The sequence below is a fragment of the Lethenteron reissneri genome, chromosome 55, assembly GCF_015708825.2.
Source record: "Lethenteron reissneri isolate LAM-NWPU_2019-01 chromosome 55, ASM1570882v1, whole genome shotgun sequence".
In the NCBI taxonomy this organism is placed as follows: Eukaryota; Metazoa; Chordata; class Hyperoartia; order Petromyzontiformes; family Petromyzontidae; genus Lethenteron; species Lethenteron reissneri.
The window spans coordinates 8,790,756-8,808,537 of record NC_083833.1 but is presented as its reverse complement, the minus strand read 5'-3'; the positions used below and the strand labels follow the sequence as shown (position 1 = coordinate 8,808,537).

Below are 17,782 nucleotides of genomic sequence, written 5' to 3'. Positions count from 1 at the left end.
GTCGATGGCGAGGTTGCTGGTGATGTTGATGTTGATGGCCCTGGTGTGAGTGATGTCGATGGCGATGTTGATGGTCATGGCCCTGGTATCAGCGCTGGCGATGTTGACGGTGCTGATAACAGTGACGTTGATGGCGATGGCGAGCGCTGCTTCCTACCCGTGCAGTCGCTGCCGTTCCCCGTGAACCCCGCGGCACAAACGCACGACGGGACGCCACCTACAGCAGCGCCAGCCACACAGCTGATGGGGGGGGGTCATGGGGGTCAATGGATCAGAGGTCATGGACTCGGAGGAAGAGAGGGGACAGCTTGTGTCGAGCAGTGGTTCTTAACCAGGGGTACCCAGGCGGTACGTGAAGAGGCGATTGTAAATGTGTGACATCAGCTCCTACGTGAGAGTCACTGGTGCATAGTCACGTGTGAATCTGCCGAGATAAAATAACTACGGTAACATTTAAACCCATTTGCGTACCCGTCAACCCCTTATCAGTGCCCTGCCTTATTACAGAACAATTCAGACATTATTGATCACCCCGTGCCCCTTATACATCTCAACGTTCATCCTACAAAGTCCCATCACTAGGCGAGAAACACAAACAGACAAAATAAGTTTTTTGCCCGTATTGAAACGGCTGCACGCCTTACGGACCTCAATTCCCCTGTACAAGAATACAGGGTAACCCGTATGGGTTGACACTGTATGTGCATGGTAACCTGGAACGAGATGATGAGACCTTTCTAAACTCACTGATCGTCAACAGTGCGGGTTCCCAAGAGTAACCAGCCAGCGCGTGCCGGGCGGCCGCTGACATATTTTTTTATTCGCTTCGACATGACCAGCTAGTCGGGATGATAGCTCGCAAAATGGACAATTCGTGAACATCGATGTTAATTTGGAGCTTTCGTGACTGCAGGAATTACTCTTTGGTTCTTTCGGTAAAGTAACGTATAAAGAGAAAATAATAAATTAAATAATAGCATACGACGTTTCGATTGCAACACAAGCAATCGTCATCAGGTATAAATGAAATAGCGACACAAATCTAACCAGAAAACTATAGACAGACATATAAGCAGATAGATATCACCAAGATACATAGAGAGAGAGAGAGTAACCACATAGGCACAGAGAGGGAGATCGTCTCTGTGGCGAGGCCTTAAATAGACAGAGGGGGGTGGGGGCGGAGAGAGGGAGGGGTTACATCGATGTTCATTATTCACACATTAATTTCTCAGAACCCACGTGGGGTTCAGGCAAGGCACGCGGGTGACTGTGTGTGTGTGTGGAGGGCCTACTTGGCACTGGAGTGGCACGTCTTGTTGCAAAGGTCATCTTTTATTCCTGCAATGAAAGCGTGGAATCGCCCTTAATCATCATCGAGGGTCATCAGAATGATCTCGATTTGAAGTTTTCGTGGCTGCAGGGATCCATACTCTTTGGTTCTTTCGGTAAAGTCACGTGGGTAGAAAATAAATTAATTCACGACGTTTCGATTGCAACACAAGCAATCATCATCAGGTGGGAAAACCACAGAAAGATGATTTTTTTTCTTCATAATTTTCATCATAATTATCTGTCACCGATTGCCATTGCTTCTCAGTAACCCAGCAAATCCACATGGGACTGGAAGACCCGGGGTGGAGCCCATGGCCTCCTCAACCTGGAGCCACGTGAAAGGGCTGGAGGTCATGGGTCAAGGGGTCAAGGCGGTCGTCAAGGTGTGGCGTAGCTAAAACTCCAAACAATTTTTATTTCACCAGGTAAGGCCCACTGAGCTATGTAGCTCTTATCAGAAGCGACCTGGCCACAAATAACAGCCCAACGAAGTTGCTGGTCACCATCACGTAGACATTTATAGCAGTGGCCAAATATCACACGTAGCCTTTCGCGACCAATATTATTCATTATCAACGTTTTTGGGTTTAGATCGCGTTATTCATAAATGTGTCGTAACCCTCCACCACCCTTCAACACACCGGTGGGCTAAAGCAGTGAACTATTTGTCTTTTGTCAACGTGACACTTTTTTGCTGATTGGCCGTGTCGGGTGGTGGAGGGTTACGACACTATTTATAAATAACGCGATCTAACCCAAAAACGTTGATTACGAGTGGCCAAATACTTGAAATTCGCGATGTTTATTCTAAATGCAGAGGGAAAAACTGGAGGACCGGAGAAAAATCCACGGGACGACGGGGAGAGAGAGAGAGACACGCAAACTCCAAATACGCAACAGGCGTCAGGGTCGGGATCGAACCCACAAACTCCTGGATACCAAGCGAGGTAGTAAACATCTACTAGCAACCTCGGCGCCCTAGGGAGCCAGAGCCACAGAAGGTGGACAGGAGCAGAGGGCCCACCATTTCACTGCTCGGTTCCGGGGGGCTCTGTGCAAACCGCGCCCCCTGCGCCACCGGGCTGAGGGGGTCAAGAGCTCAGGTCGTGGGTCACCCACGCTCGTCGCAGCGGATTCCACGCCAGCCCACGGCGCAGCCGCAGCTCCCGTCGCCCTGCTCGCCGTCCCGGCAGCGCCCGTTGACGCACGCGCAGTCTGCACGCGGCGCACGCACACGAGTGTGAGTGTGCACGTGATGTCGATGCACTAGGAACCCGGTCGCTGGGTTGAGAGTGCAGCGCAACTGATTACTGAGTGCAACCGGTTAACAGAGGCACACACACCCATCGCGCACACATCAGAGCTCCATGACAGATCACAGACTTGCATGATACACACACCACACACCCATCACACAAACATCACATGCACACCCATCAGACACACACACCTATCACACACACACACACCGCCCATCACACACGCACACCCCCACCACACACATCACACACACACCCATCACACACACACACAACACACCCCACCACACACATCACATCACACACGCACCCATCACACACACACACCCATCACATCACACCCATCACCCCCACCACACCCATCACAGACACACACACACATCACACCCTCGCAACACACACACCCACGACCCCCCCCCCGGCACCGCAGTGCGGCATGGGAGTGGTCACCTTGCAGGCAGCTGTGGCCGAACTTGCCGGGCTCGCACTGCTGGCACGCGCGCCCCGTGTAGCCCTCCTGGCACGCGCACGCACCGGTGCCGTTGAGCCCGTCGCTGCAGATCCCGTGGCCCCCGCACGCCCCGCCCCCCTCGCCCGCCGCCTCCACCTGGCCCGGGCACGCGGCACACGGGGGCCCAAAGAAGCCCTCGCAGCAGTCGGTCGTCTACGTGGGGGAAGGGGGGGGGGGATTGGGGGGCACAGGTACGTGGTGTGTGCGTGCACGTGGCCTGGCACAAGCGTCGCGGTGACATCACCGCCACTTAGTGGCGGTTGTTGTTGTTGTTTGCTGAACTTGTTTTGTGGAGGCAAAGGGAGTGTGTGTGTGCGTGTGTGTGCGTGTGTGTGTGCCTGGGTATTTTGTACCATCGGACACTCCACCCCCACAACTCCCAATCGGTGATGGGGCAGTAGTGGAGAGAGTGGAAAGTGTCCCATACCTGGGCAGTGTGCTTATGACCGGCTCCAGTTTAACAGCAGAGGTCTCACTCCGAATCAGTCGAGCGGCAATATATTTTCATCGGTTGCGTAACGCTGTGTGTCGCTCCGCACGAAGCTTCAGGTCTTCTCGGTCACAGTCATTCCCTCCCTTCTCTACGCTGACCCCCCTAATGGAGCATCTTCGCCCGTTGGAAACATTTAGGCTGGCCTGCCTACGATCCATCCTGGGTTTAACCAGGCTGGATTGTGTGAGGAGCTCAAAAATCCTTGAAAGATCTGGGCAAAGTCCCATCGGTGAGCTCCTCCGGCAGGCAAGACTGCGTTGGCTGGGTCATGTAGCCCGCATGCCCAGCCACCGCATGCCTAAACAGCTTTTGTTCGGCCGGATTGAGGGGGCTAAACGGGCGCGGCACGGGCTAGAGAAGAGATGGAGTGATGTGGTACAGGAGGACGTGGAGCTGAGTGGACTTGCCGATGACTGGTACGAGCGGTGTCAAGATCGACCTCTGTGGAGGAGGCTCATGAAGGACGCTGCTACTGGGCAGTTGGAGGCAGTCATCCTCCAACAACAACAGAGTGTAGAGGAGCGACGCTCACAACAACGAGCGGAGCGCCGGGCGGCCAAAACGCAGCAAGTTGGCACAGCGGGGCGCACAGGTGATGCATCCATCGGTCATCCCAGTCGGTCAACCCATGGCACCCGGGTCTGTCCAGTAACTTCCTACTTGCAGCGAACCATCGAGACCCTCACGTGGCCTCAAAGGGCGCACCTAGCCTGGCACAAGAGCCGTGGTGACGTCACCGCCACTCAGCGCTGCTGTTGTTGTTGCTGTTGTTGTTGTTGTTGGTGGTGGTGGTGGCCACTCACGATGACGGTGCGTGCACAGTTGGAGCGGCAGCCCAGGAACATCTGCCGGCGGCCCAGGAAGTAGCGGAGGTAGATGCAGTTCGACTTGCGGCGTGGGCCCGGACCCTCCTGCACAAGAGCGGGTGAACACGTGGGTGGACAACGCGTGGGTGAACACGTGGGTGAACCACGCGTGGGTGAATGCACCGGTGCGTGGCTGAACACGTGGGTGGACAACACGTGGGTGAACAAGTGTGGGTGAACACACCGGTGCACGGGTGAACACACGGGTGCACGGGTGAACACGTGGGTGGACAACATGTGGGTGAACAAGTGTGGGTGAATGCACCGGTGCACGGGTGAACACGTGGGTGAACGCACCAGTGCGCGGGTGAACACGTGGATGGACAACACGTGGGTGAAGATGCGTGGGTGAGCACGTGTGGGTGAACGCACCAGTGTGTGGGTGAACACATGGGTGGACACATTGGTGGACACATTGGTGAACACATGGGTGAACACATGGGTGAACAACACGTGGGTGAACAACACGTGGGTGAGCAAGTGTGGGTGAACACACGGATGAACAACAAATTGGTGAACACAGACGAGTGAACACGCGCGGGTGAATACAGATGTTCATGTGGGTGATCACGCGGGTGAACACACAGGTGTGTACGCACAAGCGAACACACACGCATGTGAACACGCACATCCGGCTCTGTACACACAGGAACACACACACGTGAATGCACAGGCACTAACAAACGAACACATGTGTTCATGTGGTTGTGCAGGTGTCACGTGCTTGTGCAGGTGTTCACGTGATTGTACAGGTGTTCACGTGGTTGTGCAGGTGTTCACGTGGTTGTGCAGGTGTTCACGTGGTAGTGCAGGTGTTCATGTGATTGTGCAGGTGTTCATGTGGTTGTGCAGGTGTTCATGTGGTTGTGCAGGTGTTCACGTGGTTGTGCAGGTGTTCATGTGGTTGTGCAGGTGTTCACGTGGTAGTGCAGGTGTTTACGTGGTTGTGCAGGTGTGCATGTGGTAGTGCAGGTGTTCACATGGTGGTACAGGTGTTCATGTGGTTGTGCAGGTGTTCACGTGGTTGTGCAGGTGTGCATGTGGTAGTGCAGGTGTGCATGTGGTAGTGCAGGTGTGCATGTGGTTGTGCAGGTGTGCATGTGGTAGTGCAGGTGTTCACGTGGTGGTACAGGTGTTCATGTGGTTGTGCAGGTGTGCATGTGGTAGTGCAGGTGTGCATGTGGTTGTGCAGGTGTTCACGTGGTTGTGCAGGTGTGCATGTGGTAGTGCAGGTGTTCACGTGGTGGTACAGGTGTTCATGTGGTAGTGCAGGTGTTCATGTGGTTGTGCAGGTGTTCATGTGGTTGTGCAGGTGTTCACGTGGTAGTGCAGGTGTTCACGTGGTGGTACAGGTGTTCATGTGGTTGTGCAGGTGTTCACGTGGTTGTGCAGGTGTTCACGTGGTGGTACAGGTGTGCATGTGGTAGTGCAGGTGTTCACGTGGTTGTGCAGGTGTTCACGTGGTTGTGCAGGTGTTCACGTGGTGGTACAGGTGTTCACGTGGTTGTGCAGGTGTTCACGTGGTGGTACAGGTGTTCATGTGGTAGTGCAGGTGTTCATGTGGTTGTGCAGGTGTTCATGTGGTTGTGCAGGTGTTCACGTGGTAGTGCAGGTGTTCACGTGGTGGTACAGGTGTTCATGTGGTTGTGCAGGTGTTCACGTGGTTGTGCAGGTGTTCACGTGGTGGTACAGGTGTGCATGTGGTAGTGCAGGTGTTCACGTGGTTGTGCAGGTGTTCACGTGGTTGTGCAGGTGTTCACGTGGTGGTACAGGTGTTCACGTGGTTCTGCAGGTGATCACGTGGTGGTACAGGTGTGCATGTGGTAGTGCAGGTGTTCACGTGGTTGTGCAGGTGTTCACGTGGTTGTGCAGGTGTTCACGTGGTTGTGCAGGTGTTCACGTGGTTGTGCAGGTGTGCATGTGGTAGTGCAGGTGTTCACGTGGTTGTACAGGTGTTCACGTGGTTGTGCAGGTGTTCACGTGGTTGTGCAGGTGTTCACGTGGTTGTACAGGTGTGCATGTGGTAGTGCAGGTGTTCACGTGGTTGTGCAGGTGTGCATGTGGTTGTGCAGGTGTTCACGTGGTTGTACAGGTGTGCATGTGGTTGTGCAGCTCACCACGGGCACCGTGCCAACAGGGCAGTCGGGCTTGAACTGGCAGCTCGAGCATTTGCTCTGAGATAGAAATACGGGGTCAGGGGTCACACGGGGTCAGGGTCACATGGGGTCAGGGGTCACGCGGGGTCGAGGTCACACGGGGTCAGGGGTCACACGGGGTAGGGTCACACGGGGTCGGGGTGACACAGGGTCAGGGTCACACGGGGTCATGTGGTCATGAGGTCAGAATCAAGTGTCAAAGTTTCAAGGTTATGAATTTCGTGTAACCAGGTGACACCAGGGATAGAATCTCCTCACGAGGGAGCGAGACGTGGGGCGTGAGTCTGCCGCCAGTAGTAGGGGGGCCCACGAGTGCCGCTCTGTGCGATCCCAACGGGGCGATGTGCGGGTAATACGGGATTGGAAAAAAGTTTCACCTTGACGAGCGAAGTGAGCGAGCGAGGGTGAGTGAGCGAGTGAGGGTGAGCGAGCGAGTGAGCGAGGGTGAGCGAGTGAGGGTGAGCGAGCGAGTGAGCGCACGAGGGTGAGCGAGTGAGGGTGAGCGCACCAGAGTGACCGTGGTCTCGTTGGTGTCACAGCGGTTGTGCAGCACGTGCAGCACGCGCGCCACTCCGTGCACCACGCCGCGGTCCGTCTCCACGTCCGCGTTGTCCACCACCACGTTGTTCACCAGCAGCTGAGAGGCAACAGCATCGTCCGGCATCGTCATCATCAGCATCGTCGTCGTCATCGTCGTCATTTTCGTCATCATCCTCGTCATTGTCGTCATCGTTATCATCGTCATCATCATCATCGTCATCGTCGTCATTTTCGTCATCATCGCATCATCGTCATCATCGTCATCGTCGTCATCATCATCGTCATCATCATCATCGTCGTCGTCATCGTCGTCATCATCGTCATCATCATCATCGTCGTCGTCATCGTCGTCATCATCATCATCGTCGTCGTAATTTTCGTCATCATCATCGTCATCATCGTTGTTGTCATCGTCATTTTCGTCATCATCATCATCATCATGAACGTCATCATCATCATCGTCATCATCGTCGTCATCGTCATCATCATCATCGTCATCATCGTCATCATGATCGTCATCATCATCGTCGTCGTCGTCATCGTCTGCGTGCTCTCCGAGTGCAGCGCCGTGCCTGCCCGTCGTGCGAGAAGAACCCCAGCTGGTAGGAGGTGCCCAGCATGGTGGGGCGGTGCATGCCGGGCCGCAGGTCACGTGACATCAGCTTCTCTCCCAGGATCACGTGGTACATCACCTGCTCGTCATTCTGCACACGCACAAGAGGCGAAGGTAACCCGTGTAGCCTCAGCACACTTTTGGGGCAAGTGCCGTTCGCGAGCACGGCACACGACGGGTCGGCCTTGGGGAGAACCCGGGACCGGTTCAGGTAATCGTCACCGGTGGTGGCCGTGAGCGGGAATCGAACTCGGGTCGCCGGGTTCGTAGCGCGGCGTAGCGCTAACCGCTGCACCACCGCTCCCCGCATTCTGCACACACACACACACAAAGGTCCCCCACGTAGCCTTTTGCCGTTGGCAAGTAGGACCTATGAAGACTGGCACGGCCCACCTGTGAGCGCGTGGTGTGTCTTCACAGTGCTGCTGTTTACACGTCCACACACACACACACGCACTCCACGTGGATATTCGCACACATGCACGTAGACATTCATTGCTGGAGTCTAGATTGTATGTATGTTGAACTTCTTTTGCACCATACGTAGCTAACCGTGCTAAATCGGCGGTGCAGGGGAAGGACAACAAACTAACACAACAGGGAGTTCGAAAGAAATTAGTTTTCAATCTCGATGATGGTTTAAAAGTGCCTAGCTCCCAGTGGCTTCCTGATATGGGAAGGAAGAGAGCGTTCCAGACGGCCGCAGCGGCGCATCTGAAAGCGCCACGCGATGCGGTGACCACCGTCTTTGTTCGACGGCCAGCCAAACGCCGCTGCTGCTGCGAGGATGAGCGGAGTCCGCGTGGTGATGGTTTATAGCTCCTTGACGAGACCAGCCAGGTGATGATTGTGGTTCATCTGTGGCAAGCAACTTTGTGTGCGTGATGAGCGCGACCTTTTAACGAATTCGTTCGGCAACAGGAAGCCAACGCAACCCGGCGAGCACCGGACGGACACGGTGGGATCTTGCGGTACTCCGTCACGATGCGTGCCGGAGAATGTTGCGTGTACCATATATTGGTGATTTTTTTTGCCAGACGTCCCGTAGAGCAGTGAGTTGCAATGATAGGGTCAGGGCTGGCGAGAGGTGCCCGGATAAGTGGGTTGGTGTGAAAATAGGGTCAGGACTTAAGGTTGGGGGGGTGGGGGTATGGGGGGGGGGGGTTAAAGGGTGGGGGGGTGGGGGCTAGTGGGAGGTACCGGGTGCGTGGGTCGCTCTTTGCGGAACTGGTCCATGGCCTCCTGGCTGGGAGCGAACACTGTGTAGGCCTCGGACCGCTCGACCCGCCCGATCAGCTCGTACTCCTGGTGAGCACAGGGTGAGTGAGCACGGGGGTGAGTGGGCGAGTGGGTGAGTGACTCGGTGAGTGAATGGGTAAGTGACTTGGTGAGTGACTCAGTTAGTGAGCGGGTGAGTGGGTGGTTGAGTGAGTGAGTGGGTGAGTGAGTGAGTGACTCGGTGAGTGAATGGGTAAGTGACTTGGTGAGTGACTCAGTTAGTGAGCGGGTGAGTGGGTGGTTGAGTGAGTGAGTGGGTGAGTGAGTGAGTGAGTGACTCGGTGAGTGTGTGAGTGAATGAGTGAGTGGGTGGGTGAGTGAGTGAGTGAGTGGGTGGGTGGGTGGGTGGGTGAGTGAGTGAGTGGGTGGGTGGGTGAGTGGGTGGATGGGTGTGTGCGTGATTAGGTGAGTGGATGGGTGGGTGAGTGGTTGGGTGGGTGAGTGAGTGAGTGAGTGGGTCGGTGAATGGGTGAATGAGTAAGTGGTGGGTGAGTGAGTGAGTGATTGTGTGAGTGAATGAGTGAGTGGGTGGGTGGGTGAGTGAGTGAGTGGGTGGGTGAGTGGGTGGGTGGGTGGGTGAGTGAGTGGGTGGGTGTGTGCGTGATTGGGTGAGTGGGTGTGTGTGCGTGATTGGGTGAGTGGATGGGTGGGTGAGTGGTTGGGTGGGTGAGTGAGTGAGTGAGTGGGTGGGTGAGTGGATGGGTGTGTGCATGATTGGGTGAGTGGATGGGTGGGTGAGTGGTTGGGTGGGTGAGTGAGTGAGTGAGTGAGTGGATGGGTGAGTGAGTGGAGGGTGGGTAGGTGAGTGAGTGGAGGGTGGGTGGGTGAGTGAGTGGGTGGGTGGGTGAATGGGTGAGTGAGTGAGTGAGTGGATGGGTGAGTGAGTGGAGGGTGGGTAGGTGAGTGAGTGGAGGGTGGGTGGGTGAGTGAGTGGGTGAGTGATGGGTGGGTGGGTGAATGGGTAAGTGAGTGAGTGGTTGGGTGAGTGGGTGAGTGGGTGAGCGAGTGGGTGGGTGAGCGAGTGGGTGGGTGAGTGGATGGGTTTGTGGGTGAATGGGTGAGTGGGTGAGTGGGTGAGCGAGTGGGTGGGTGAGCGAGTGGGTGGGTGTATGGGTGAGTGGGTGAGTGAGTGGGTGAGTGGGTGAGTGAGTGGGTGAGTAAGTGGGTGAGGGAATGGGTGAGTGGGTGGGTGAGTGAGTGGGTGAGTGGGTGAGTGAGTGAGTGAGTGGTGGGTGAGTGGTTGGGTGAGTGAGTGGGTGGGTGGGTGGGTGACCGTGAGGAGCTCCTGGAACGTGCTGTATTGAGGCATCTGTCCGAGCCGCGTGTGGAGATCGGGGAGATTCTGAATGTTGCGTGACGGCTGCACCATCTGACACGACAGCCACAACAACAACCACAACAACCACAACAACCACAACAACCACAACAATCACAATCACCACACAAATAACCACGTGTAGCCTGTAACAGACTGTTGGGGCAAGTGCTGTTAGCGAGTAGCTCATTGAACCATCAGGTCTCCTTTTAATTAGGACATCCAAAAAGGTAGCTTGCCATCTTTTTCGACTTCCATGGTGAATCTGTGAGCCACTCTGTCTACAAGAAAGCTACCCATACGGATGCTTACCTAAAACCGGATTCCCACCACCATCCATCCCAGAAGAATTCCCTTATCAAGACTCTATACCATAGAGCCCATTGCATCTCCGACCAGGAACACATTGCCAGTGAACTCAAACTCGTACGCCAAGCTCTTAAGGCTAATGGTTACTCCGACTAAACAATCCGCAAAGCCATCACTCCAACCACCAATAAGGATCCTGTTGAGGAGCCTTTCAAGACCATCACCTTACCCTACATTGCTGGGGTCACAAAAAAGATCTCCAAAATCCTGATAAAACACAAGATCCAGGTCCGATTCAACACAGTACATAAAATCCGTGATCTGGTCCCGTCTGTAAAAGATGTGGTTCCAGACATACAGTACCCTGGCGTCTACAAACTAAGTTGCCTCTGTGGTAGCAGTTACATTGGAGAAACCAAACAACAAGATGAACCCCTGCAGTCACGAAAGCTTTAAATCGAAATGTAGGTGGTTAGCGTAGGTGGTGAGTGTAAGTGGTGAGTGTAGTTGGTGAGTGTAGGTGGTGAGTGTAGTTTGGTGAGTGTAGGTGGTGAGTGTAAGTGGTGAGCGTATTTGGTGAGTGTAGGTGGTGAGTGTAAGTGGTGAGTGTAGTTGGTGAGTGTAGGTGGTGAGTGTAAGTGCTGAACGGGATGCTCACCCGGTCGATGACGTGGACGATGCCGTTCGACGCCATCACATCGGAGGCCACCACCATCGCATCCCCGATGGTCAAATTCTGCGACGGGAGAATACACGGCGCTCGCATCACGGTGACGGTGACGAGTCCTAGGGCTCAAGTTCAGGAGGGTCCTGCCGCTCCAGCCGCTACACTGGAGGCGTTTATCCGTCAGATGTTTTCAGCTCAACTAATGACGAGTTGCATGGGTATCATTAGGGGCCGTCCATAAATGACGCCACGCGATTTTGGACGATTTTTGACCCGCCTCCCCCACCTCGTCACACGACGTCACAAAAAGTCAGACCCCCCCCCCCTCAAAGATGACGTCACAAAGCTCTGCCTCCCCCCCCAAAAAAATAAAACATGCTTCAAATCGCTTTAAACTATAGTCATTGTAGTGCGTGTTTAATGTGGCGCTGCACTCTGATGTTGTAGGAGAAAACATTTATTAAAAAGTCTATTTAATTCAGTAGAACGTGTTGCCTATATTTATTTAAAGTTGCGCATTTTGATGTGACGTCACATTTCTCAACTCTCCCCCCCCTCGTCACCTCGTCACAAATGTCTGACCCCCCCCCCCCCATGTGCGTGACGTCATTTATGGACGGCCCCTTATTATCGTTGTTGTCGTTCACGTGGGGGAGGAAACCGGAGCACCCGCAGAAAACCTCCCGCGCCTTGTGCGAGGGGGCAACACTCTATCCCCGTCCAGATGGGACAGATGGAGATTAGTCCACACCGTGCCGTGACGCCTTCTCCTGGCCGAGCCAGGGCTACGGCTCCTCCTGGACGCCCACCCGCGGGTGTAAGAAGAAGAAGTAGAAGCGAGTTTCACAACGCCGTCTTTGTGTGATCTACCAACCCTCGCGGCCACGTGCAGCAGCGTAGCCACCGCCGCCAGCACTGCGTGGCTCAAGGCATTCATGAGGACTGAGACAAAGACCCCCCCCCCACCCCCTCACAGTCTACACAGGCTGTTGGGGCAAGTGCCGTTAGTCAGTAGCACCTATGAAGGCCGGAATGGCGTACGAAGGGGTGTTGTGGTCCGCCCATGCAAATCTGGCTGTGACGGTCCCACCTGATGACGGAGACTTGTGTTGCCTCCGAAACGTCGTGATTTTTTATTTTTTTTTATTTAATTTTTTACCTACGTGACGTTACCGAAAGAACTAAGAATATGATGTTTACACGGCCAGGGAAGGCACAGAATCGGTTGCGATGATCGCCGTTGATGTTAGCCGTGAGCGCGAATCGAACTCGGGTCGCCCCCGTGTAGCCTTCTAACGCACGCCCGGTGGTCGTGGGTGGCGTACGCATGCACACCACGCACACACGTCGGGCTGAGAGTCAGAGATGAACTTCGGTCGGGTCTGTCCGGGTCAGCCACCCAGCACACCACATCCAGTATATCTCTCACTATAGCCACGGCTGCCGGCTGTCACGTGCCACATATGGGGCGCCACGGTGGCTAAGAGATGTTAACTGCTGCTGTATATTTGGAGTTTGCGTGTCTCTCTCTCTCATTATCATCACGGTGGCTCGGAGATGTTAACTACCTCGCCTGGTACACAGGAGGTCGTGGGTTCGACCCCGACCCTGACGCCTGCTGTGTATGTGGAGTTTGCGTGTTTCTCTCTCTCATCATCATCACGGTGGCTAGGAGATGTTAACTACCTCGCCTGGTACACAGGAGGTCGTGGGTTCGACCCCGACCCTGACGCCTGCTGCTGTATATTTGGAGTTTGCGTGTCTCTCTCTCTCATTATCATCACGGTGGCTAGGAGATGTTAACTACCTCGCCTGGTACACAGGAGGTCGTGGGTTCAATCCCAACCCTGACGCATGCTGCTGTATGTGGAGTTTGCGTGTTTCTCTCTCTCATCATCATCACGGTGGCTCGGAGATGTTAACTACCTCGCCTGGTGTACAGGAGGTCGTGGGTTCAATCCCAACCCTGACACACATATATTTGGAGTTTGCATGTTCCCTCCGTGGTCTTCAGGATTTTTCTCCGGGTCCTCCAGTTTTTACACGCTTTTAGAGTATTTGGCTGCTATAAACGTACACATTACGTCGCTTCGCTGAGCTATCGCTTGTGGCCAGGTCGCTTCTGAAAATAACTACATAGCTCGGTGGGCCTTAAACGGTAAAATAAACACAAAATTGTAAGTCCTTAACTCTACGGTCCACTGCCAACGGCACAGGAAAAATACCGCTCTGGCCGAAGGGGTCAGAGGTCAGGGGTCAGGGCTCGGTGGGTCGGGGTGGTAAGAGTCAGGGTGGGGGGGGGGGCTAGGGCGGCACCGTGCTGGAGCGGCCGATGAGGAGCGTGGTGCCGGGCTGCAGCGTGGGCAGCCGAGTGCTGCCCCGCGACTCCAACTCCTGCAGGGAGAACCTGCCGGGCAGCACGTGCATCCTGCACGCCGCGCGTGGGGGAGGGCAAAGGCAAAGGTCAAGATCCTCGCCCCTCCCCCCGCCCCTTCCCCGCGTAGCGTTTAACCGCAACGTTGGGGCGAGTGGGTGGTGTGGCCCAAAGCCATGTCCGGGGCCGCCTTTGTCTCCCTTCCCAGTGGTGATGTTTTTCCACAATGCATCAGGTACAAATTTAAGGGCTGAGTCGACCTAGGTGAGGCCCAGGACCCGTTACGATAGTCGCCAGCGATGTTGGACGTTGGTCGCGCAGCGCGTTAACCACTCCACACAAAGAGAAAGATCTCCCGCCCCACCATTGGAACCTCATTTGCCAGTAAAATATACGATAATTGTTTTTTTACCCTTCTATCTGGCAACAAAACTGACACCTTTTTTTACAAGGAGTCATGTTTGCATAGACCACAATACCTGCAGTCATAATGCAAACAAAAATCACAACTCTGATAATGTATGCACTGGGTAAAAAACGAATTATCATCTCCCGCCCCGTGTAGCGTTTAACGGTGGCGTGTGTGTGTGGGAGGGGGCGGGCAGAGCCGGTGCATCTGCCGGTCATCTCAGTCAGTCAACCCCATGGCACCGCGTGGGTCTCTCCCGTGACCTCCTGCCAGCAGCGAGCCTTCGACACTTCACGTGGCCTGGCGCATGCGTCGTGGTGACGTCACTGCCACTTAGCGGGGAATGGGCGGGTGTCGGTGTCGGGGCGGTGTGGCCGGCTCACTTGACCGCGCTGGCCGCCTCGCGCTCGCCGCTCCACGTCACGTTGGCGATGACGCTGGCGGCGGGCACCAGCACGGTGAAGTTCCCGGAGGCCAGGGTCTCCCTGAGCGAGGCCCTCTGTGGGCCCACACGCAGACACGGCGAGGCCGCACGGTTGGCCACGTACGTCAAGGCTGTAGCCGTGGAGTCAACGTTGGGGGGGACCAAATCGTCCAGGGGGTGTGGGGGTCCCAACCCAGAAAAAATATCTGAATTTTAAAAATAATTTCCTGCCTAAAATATAAAAAAAAATTCACAAACACATGGGATGGATTATTTATTTATTTTTTACAATAATGTGTAATAGTGTATTGTATTACATTGCTTTGTTTTAACTTTTTCACCATTTCTTGCGTCATTGTATGTAATGGCAGAGATTAGGGATTAATCAAATACAACCATCACCACAATCATATAAACAGAAATCTACGCATTGATTTATATGAAGACAAGTCCAGATATTGTGGCAAAGGTTGAGCAAACTGTTGTTTTTATTTACATAGCATAGCAATTTTTTACAGCAATATATTGGGGGGGGGGGGGCATTTTGAGCATATTTGAATATTGGGGGGGGGGGGATGTGCCCCCCCCAATATTTATTATAATTACGGCCTTGTACGTACCATTCTGGGAGGCTCAACGTGGACACACGGAAAGCCGGAGGCCCCTCCCCCTTAACCCCCCCTCCCTTCCTTGGCCCTGCCCACTTTCACACAGCCACTCCCACTCACCGATTCAATCACCTACACACACACCAACTCACTCGCCTGCACACTCACTCACCCACCCATCCACCGACTCACCCACCGACTCACCCACCCACTCACTCACCCACTCACCCACCCACTCACATACCCACTTACTCGCCTGCACACTCACTCACCCACGTATCCACCTACTCACCCACCTACTCACCCACCCACTCACTCACCCACTCACCCACCCACTCACACACCCACTCACTCGCCTGCACACGTGCCAACTCACTCACCTGCACTCTCACTCACCCACCCACCCATCCACCGACTCACCTACTCACCCACCCACTCACTCACCCACTCACCCACCGACTCACCCACCTACTCACCCACCGACTCACCCACCCACTCATCCACCTCCCCAAGCGTAAACTCACTCACTCACCCATACTCTTTGGTTCTTTCGGTAAAGTCACGTAGGTTATTAAATAAAATAAATCACGACGTTTCGATTGCAACACAAGCGATCATCATCAGGTGGGAAAACCACAGCAAGAACATTTTTTTGCTGAAGTGGGAGAGAGAGTTTCCGTGGTAAGAGGTTATATCGGTAAGAAAGGGGGAGGGTCAAGGGGGAGAGGGACGTGAGGCTGGGGGGGGGGGGACTCACTTAACTACATACTTTCTCACTCACTCATCCACCCACCCACTCACTCACCCACCCACTCACTCACCCACCCACTCACCCACCCACTCACCCACCCACTCACTCACCCACCCACCCACCCACCCACCCACTCACTCACTCACTCACCCACCCACCCACCCACCCACCCACTCACCCACCCACTCACTCACTCACTCACCCACCCACTCACCCACCCACCCACTCACTCACCCACCCACCCACCCACTCACTCACTCACACACTCACTCACTCACACACCCATTCACTCACTCACCCAACCACCCACCCACTCACTCACTCACTCACACACCCACCTACTCACCCACCCACCCACCCACTCACTCACTCACTCACCCACCCACTCACCCAACCACCCACTCACTCACTCACTCACCCACCCACTCACTCACCCACCCACTCACTCACTCACTCACCCACCCACCCACCCACCCACTCACTCGCTCGCTCACCCACTCACCCACTCACCCACCCACCCACTCACTCACCCACCCATCCACTCACTCACCCAACCACCCACGCACTCACCTCACCTACTCACCCACTCACCACCGACTCACCTCAACCCACGCATTGAATGGAGCAAACACGAAGCCAGACGCCAGCGTCTGGAAAGGGAAGACACGAATCACGGGCATCAACCCAGCTCCCCCTGGGCTTGACTCCTACCCCAGGTCCACCTGGGCTTGACTCCTACCCCAGGTCCACCTGGACCACTCATTGCAATCCAACATTCTCCGAGCTCCCCAATCAATTCCCAGGTCTTTCTAGGGCCCTCCTGCAAACCCAATGTCCCCTTGGGTCTCCATTGCAAATCCCAGGTCTCCCTGGGTTCCTACTCCATTACTCCGACTGCAGGTTACCCCAGGTCCCTACTGCAAACCAAGATCCCTCTGGGCCCCGACTCCATAAACCCAGGTCCCCCTAGGAGCCTCCTGTTACCTCTACCCCCACCCCTCACCCTCACCAGGTCCCCCTGTACCCCCTGTACCCCCACCAGGCCCCCCTGTACCCCCTGTACCCCCACCAGGTCCCTCTGTACCCCCACCCTCACCAGGTCCCCCTGTACCCCCACCCTCACTGTGACCAGGTCCCCCTGTACCCCACCCCACCCTCACCAGGTCCCCCTGTACCCCCACCCCCACCCCCACCAGGTTCCCCTGTACCCCCACCCCCACTGTGACCAGGTCCCCCTGTACCCCCACCCCACCCTCACCAGGTCCCCCTGTACACCCACCCCCACCCCCTGCACCCCCCCCCCCCATCCCCACTGTGACTAGGTCCCCCTGTACCCCCACCCCCACCCCCTGCACCCCCTGCACCCCCACACTCACCCCCACCCCCCCCCACCCCCTGTACACTCACCGTGACCAGGTCCCCCAGGCAGGAGATGCCGTCCCCCGTGTACCCCGAGCGGCACGAGCACACGCGGAGACCTGGGCCCGTGTGCTCGCACGAGGCCTGCAGGCGGCACGGCCACCACCATCACCATCACCACCATCACCATCACCATCATCACTATCACCATCATCACCATCATCACCATCACCACCATCACCATTACCACCATTACCACCATTACCACCATCATCACCACCATCACCATTACCACCACCATTACCACCACCATCATCACCACCACCATTACCACCACCATCATCACCACCACCATCACCACCATCACCACCATCACCATCACCACCATCATCATCACCATCACCACCACCACCATCACCACCACCATCACCACCATCACCATCATCACCACCATCACCATCATCACCACCATTACCACCATCACGATCATCACCATCACCACCACCATTACCACC

At 55.3% G+C, this 17,782-nt stretch overlaps 2 protein-coding genes across 2 annotated transcripts in view; both read right to left on the bottom strand.

The window, feature by feature from the left end:
* The window catches only part of LOC133356689 (stabilin-2-like), a 45,989-nt gene extending 38,705 nt beyond the window's left edge, over positions 1 to 7,284 (bottom strand). The window contains exons 1-7 of the mRNA XM_061574330.1: positions 7,129 to 7,284; positions 6,582 to 6,638; positions 4,402 to 4,509; positions 3,045 to 3,258; positions 2,455 to 2,550; positions 1,296 to 1,341; positions 158 to 240 (exon numbers count right to left, since the gene is read on the bottom strand). Of these exons, the coding sequence (XP_061430314.1) occupies positions 158 to 240; positions 1,296 to 1,341; positions 2,455 to 2,550; positions 3,045 to 3,258; positions 4,402 to 4,509; positions 6,582 to 6,638; positions 7,129 to 7,284 (760 nt within the window). The remainder of the gene's footprint in view (positions 1 to 157; positions 241 to 1,295; positions 1,342 to 2,454; positions 2,551 to 3,044; positions 3,259 to 4,401; positions 4,510 to 6,581; positions 6,639 to 7,128) is intronic.
* A 412-nt stretch (positions 7,285 to 7,696) lies between these two features.
* Positions 7,697 to 17,418, bottom strand: LOC133356688 (stabilin-2-like). The gene is made up of 8 exons (XM_061574327.1): positions 17,316 to 17,418; positions 16,511 to 16,558; positions 14,509 to 14,624; positions 13,659 to 13,770; positions 11,334 to 11,411; positions 10,325 to 10,420; positions 8,974 to 9,078; positions 7,697 to 7,864 (listed from the first exon to the last, which is right to left on the bottom strand). The coding sequence occupies exons 4-8, from the start codon at positions 13,767 to 13,769 to the stop codon at positions 7,697 to 7,699; spliced, it is 558 nt and encodes a 185-aa protein (XP_061430311.1). The 5' UTR covers position 13,770; positions 14,509 to 14,624; positions 16,511 to 16,558; positions 17,316 to 17,418.
* Positions 17,419 to 17,782: the final 364 nt, after the last annotated feature.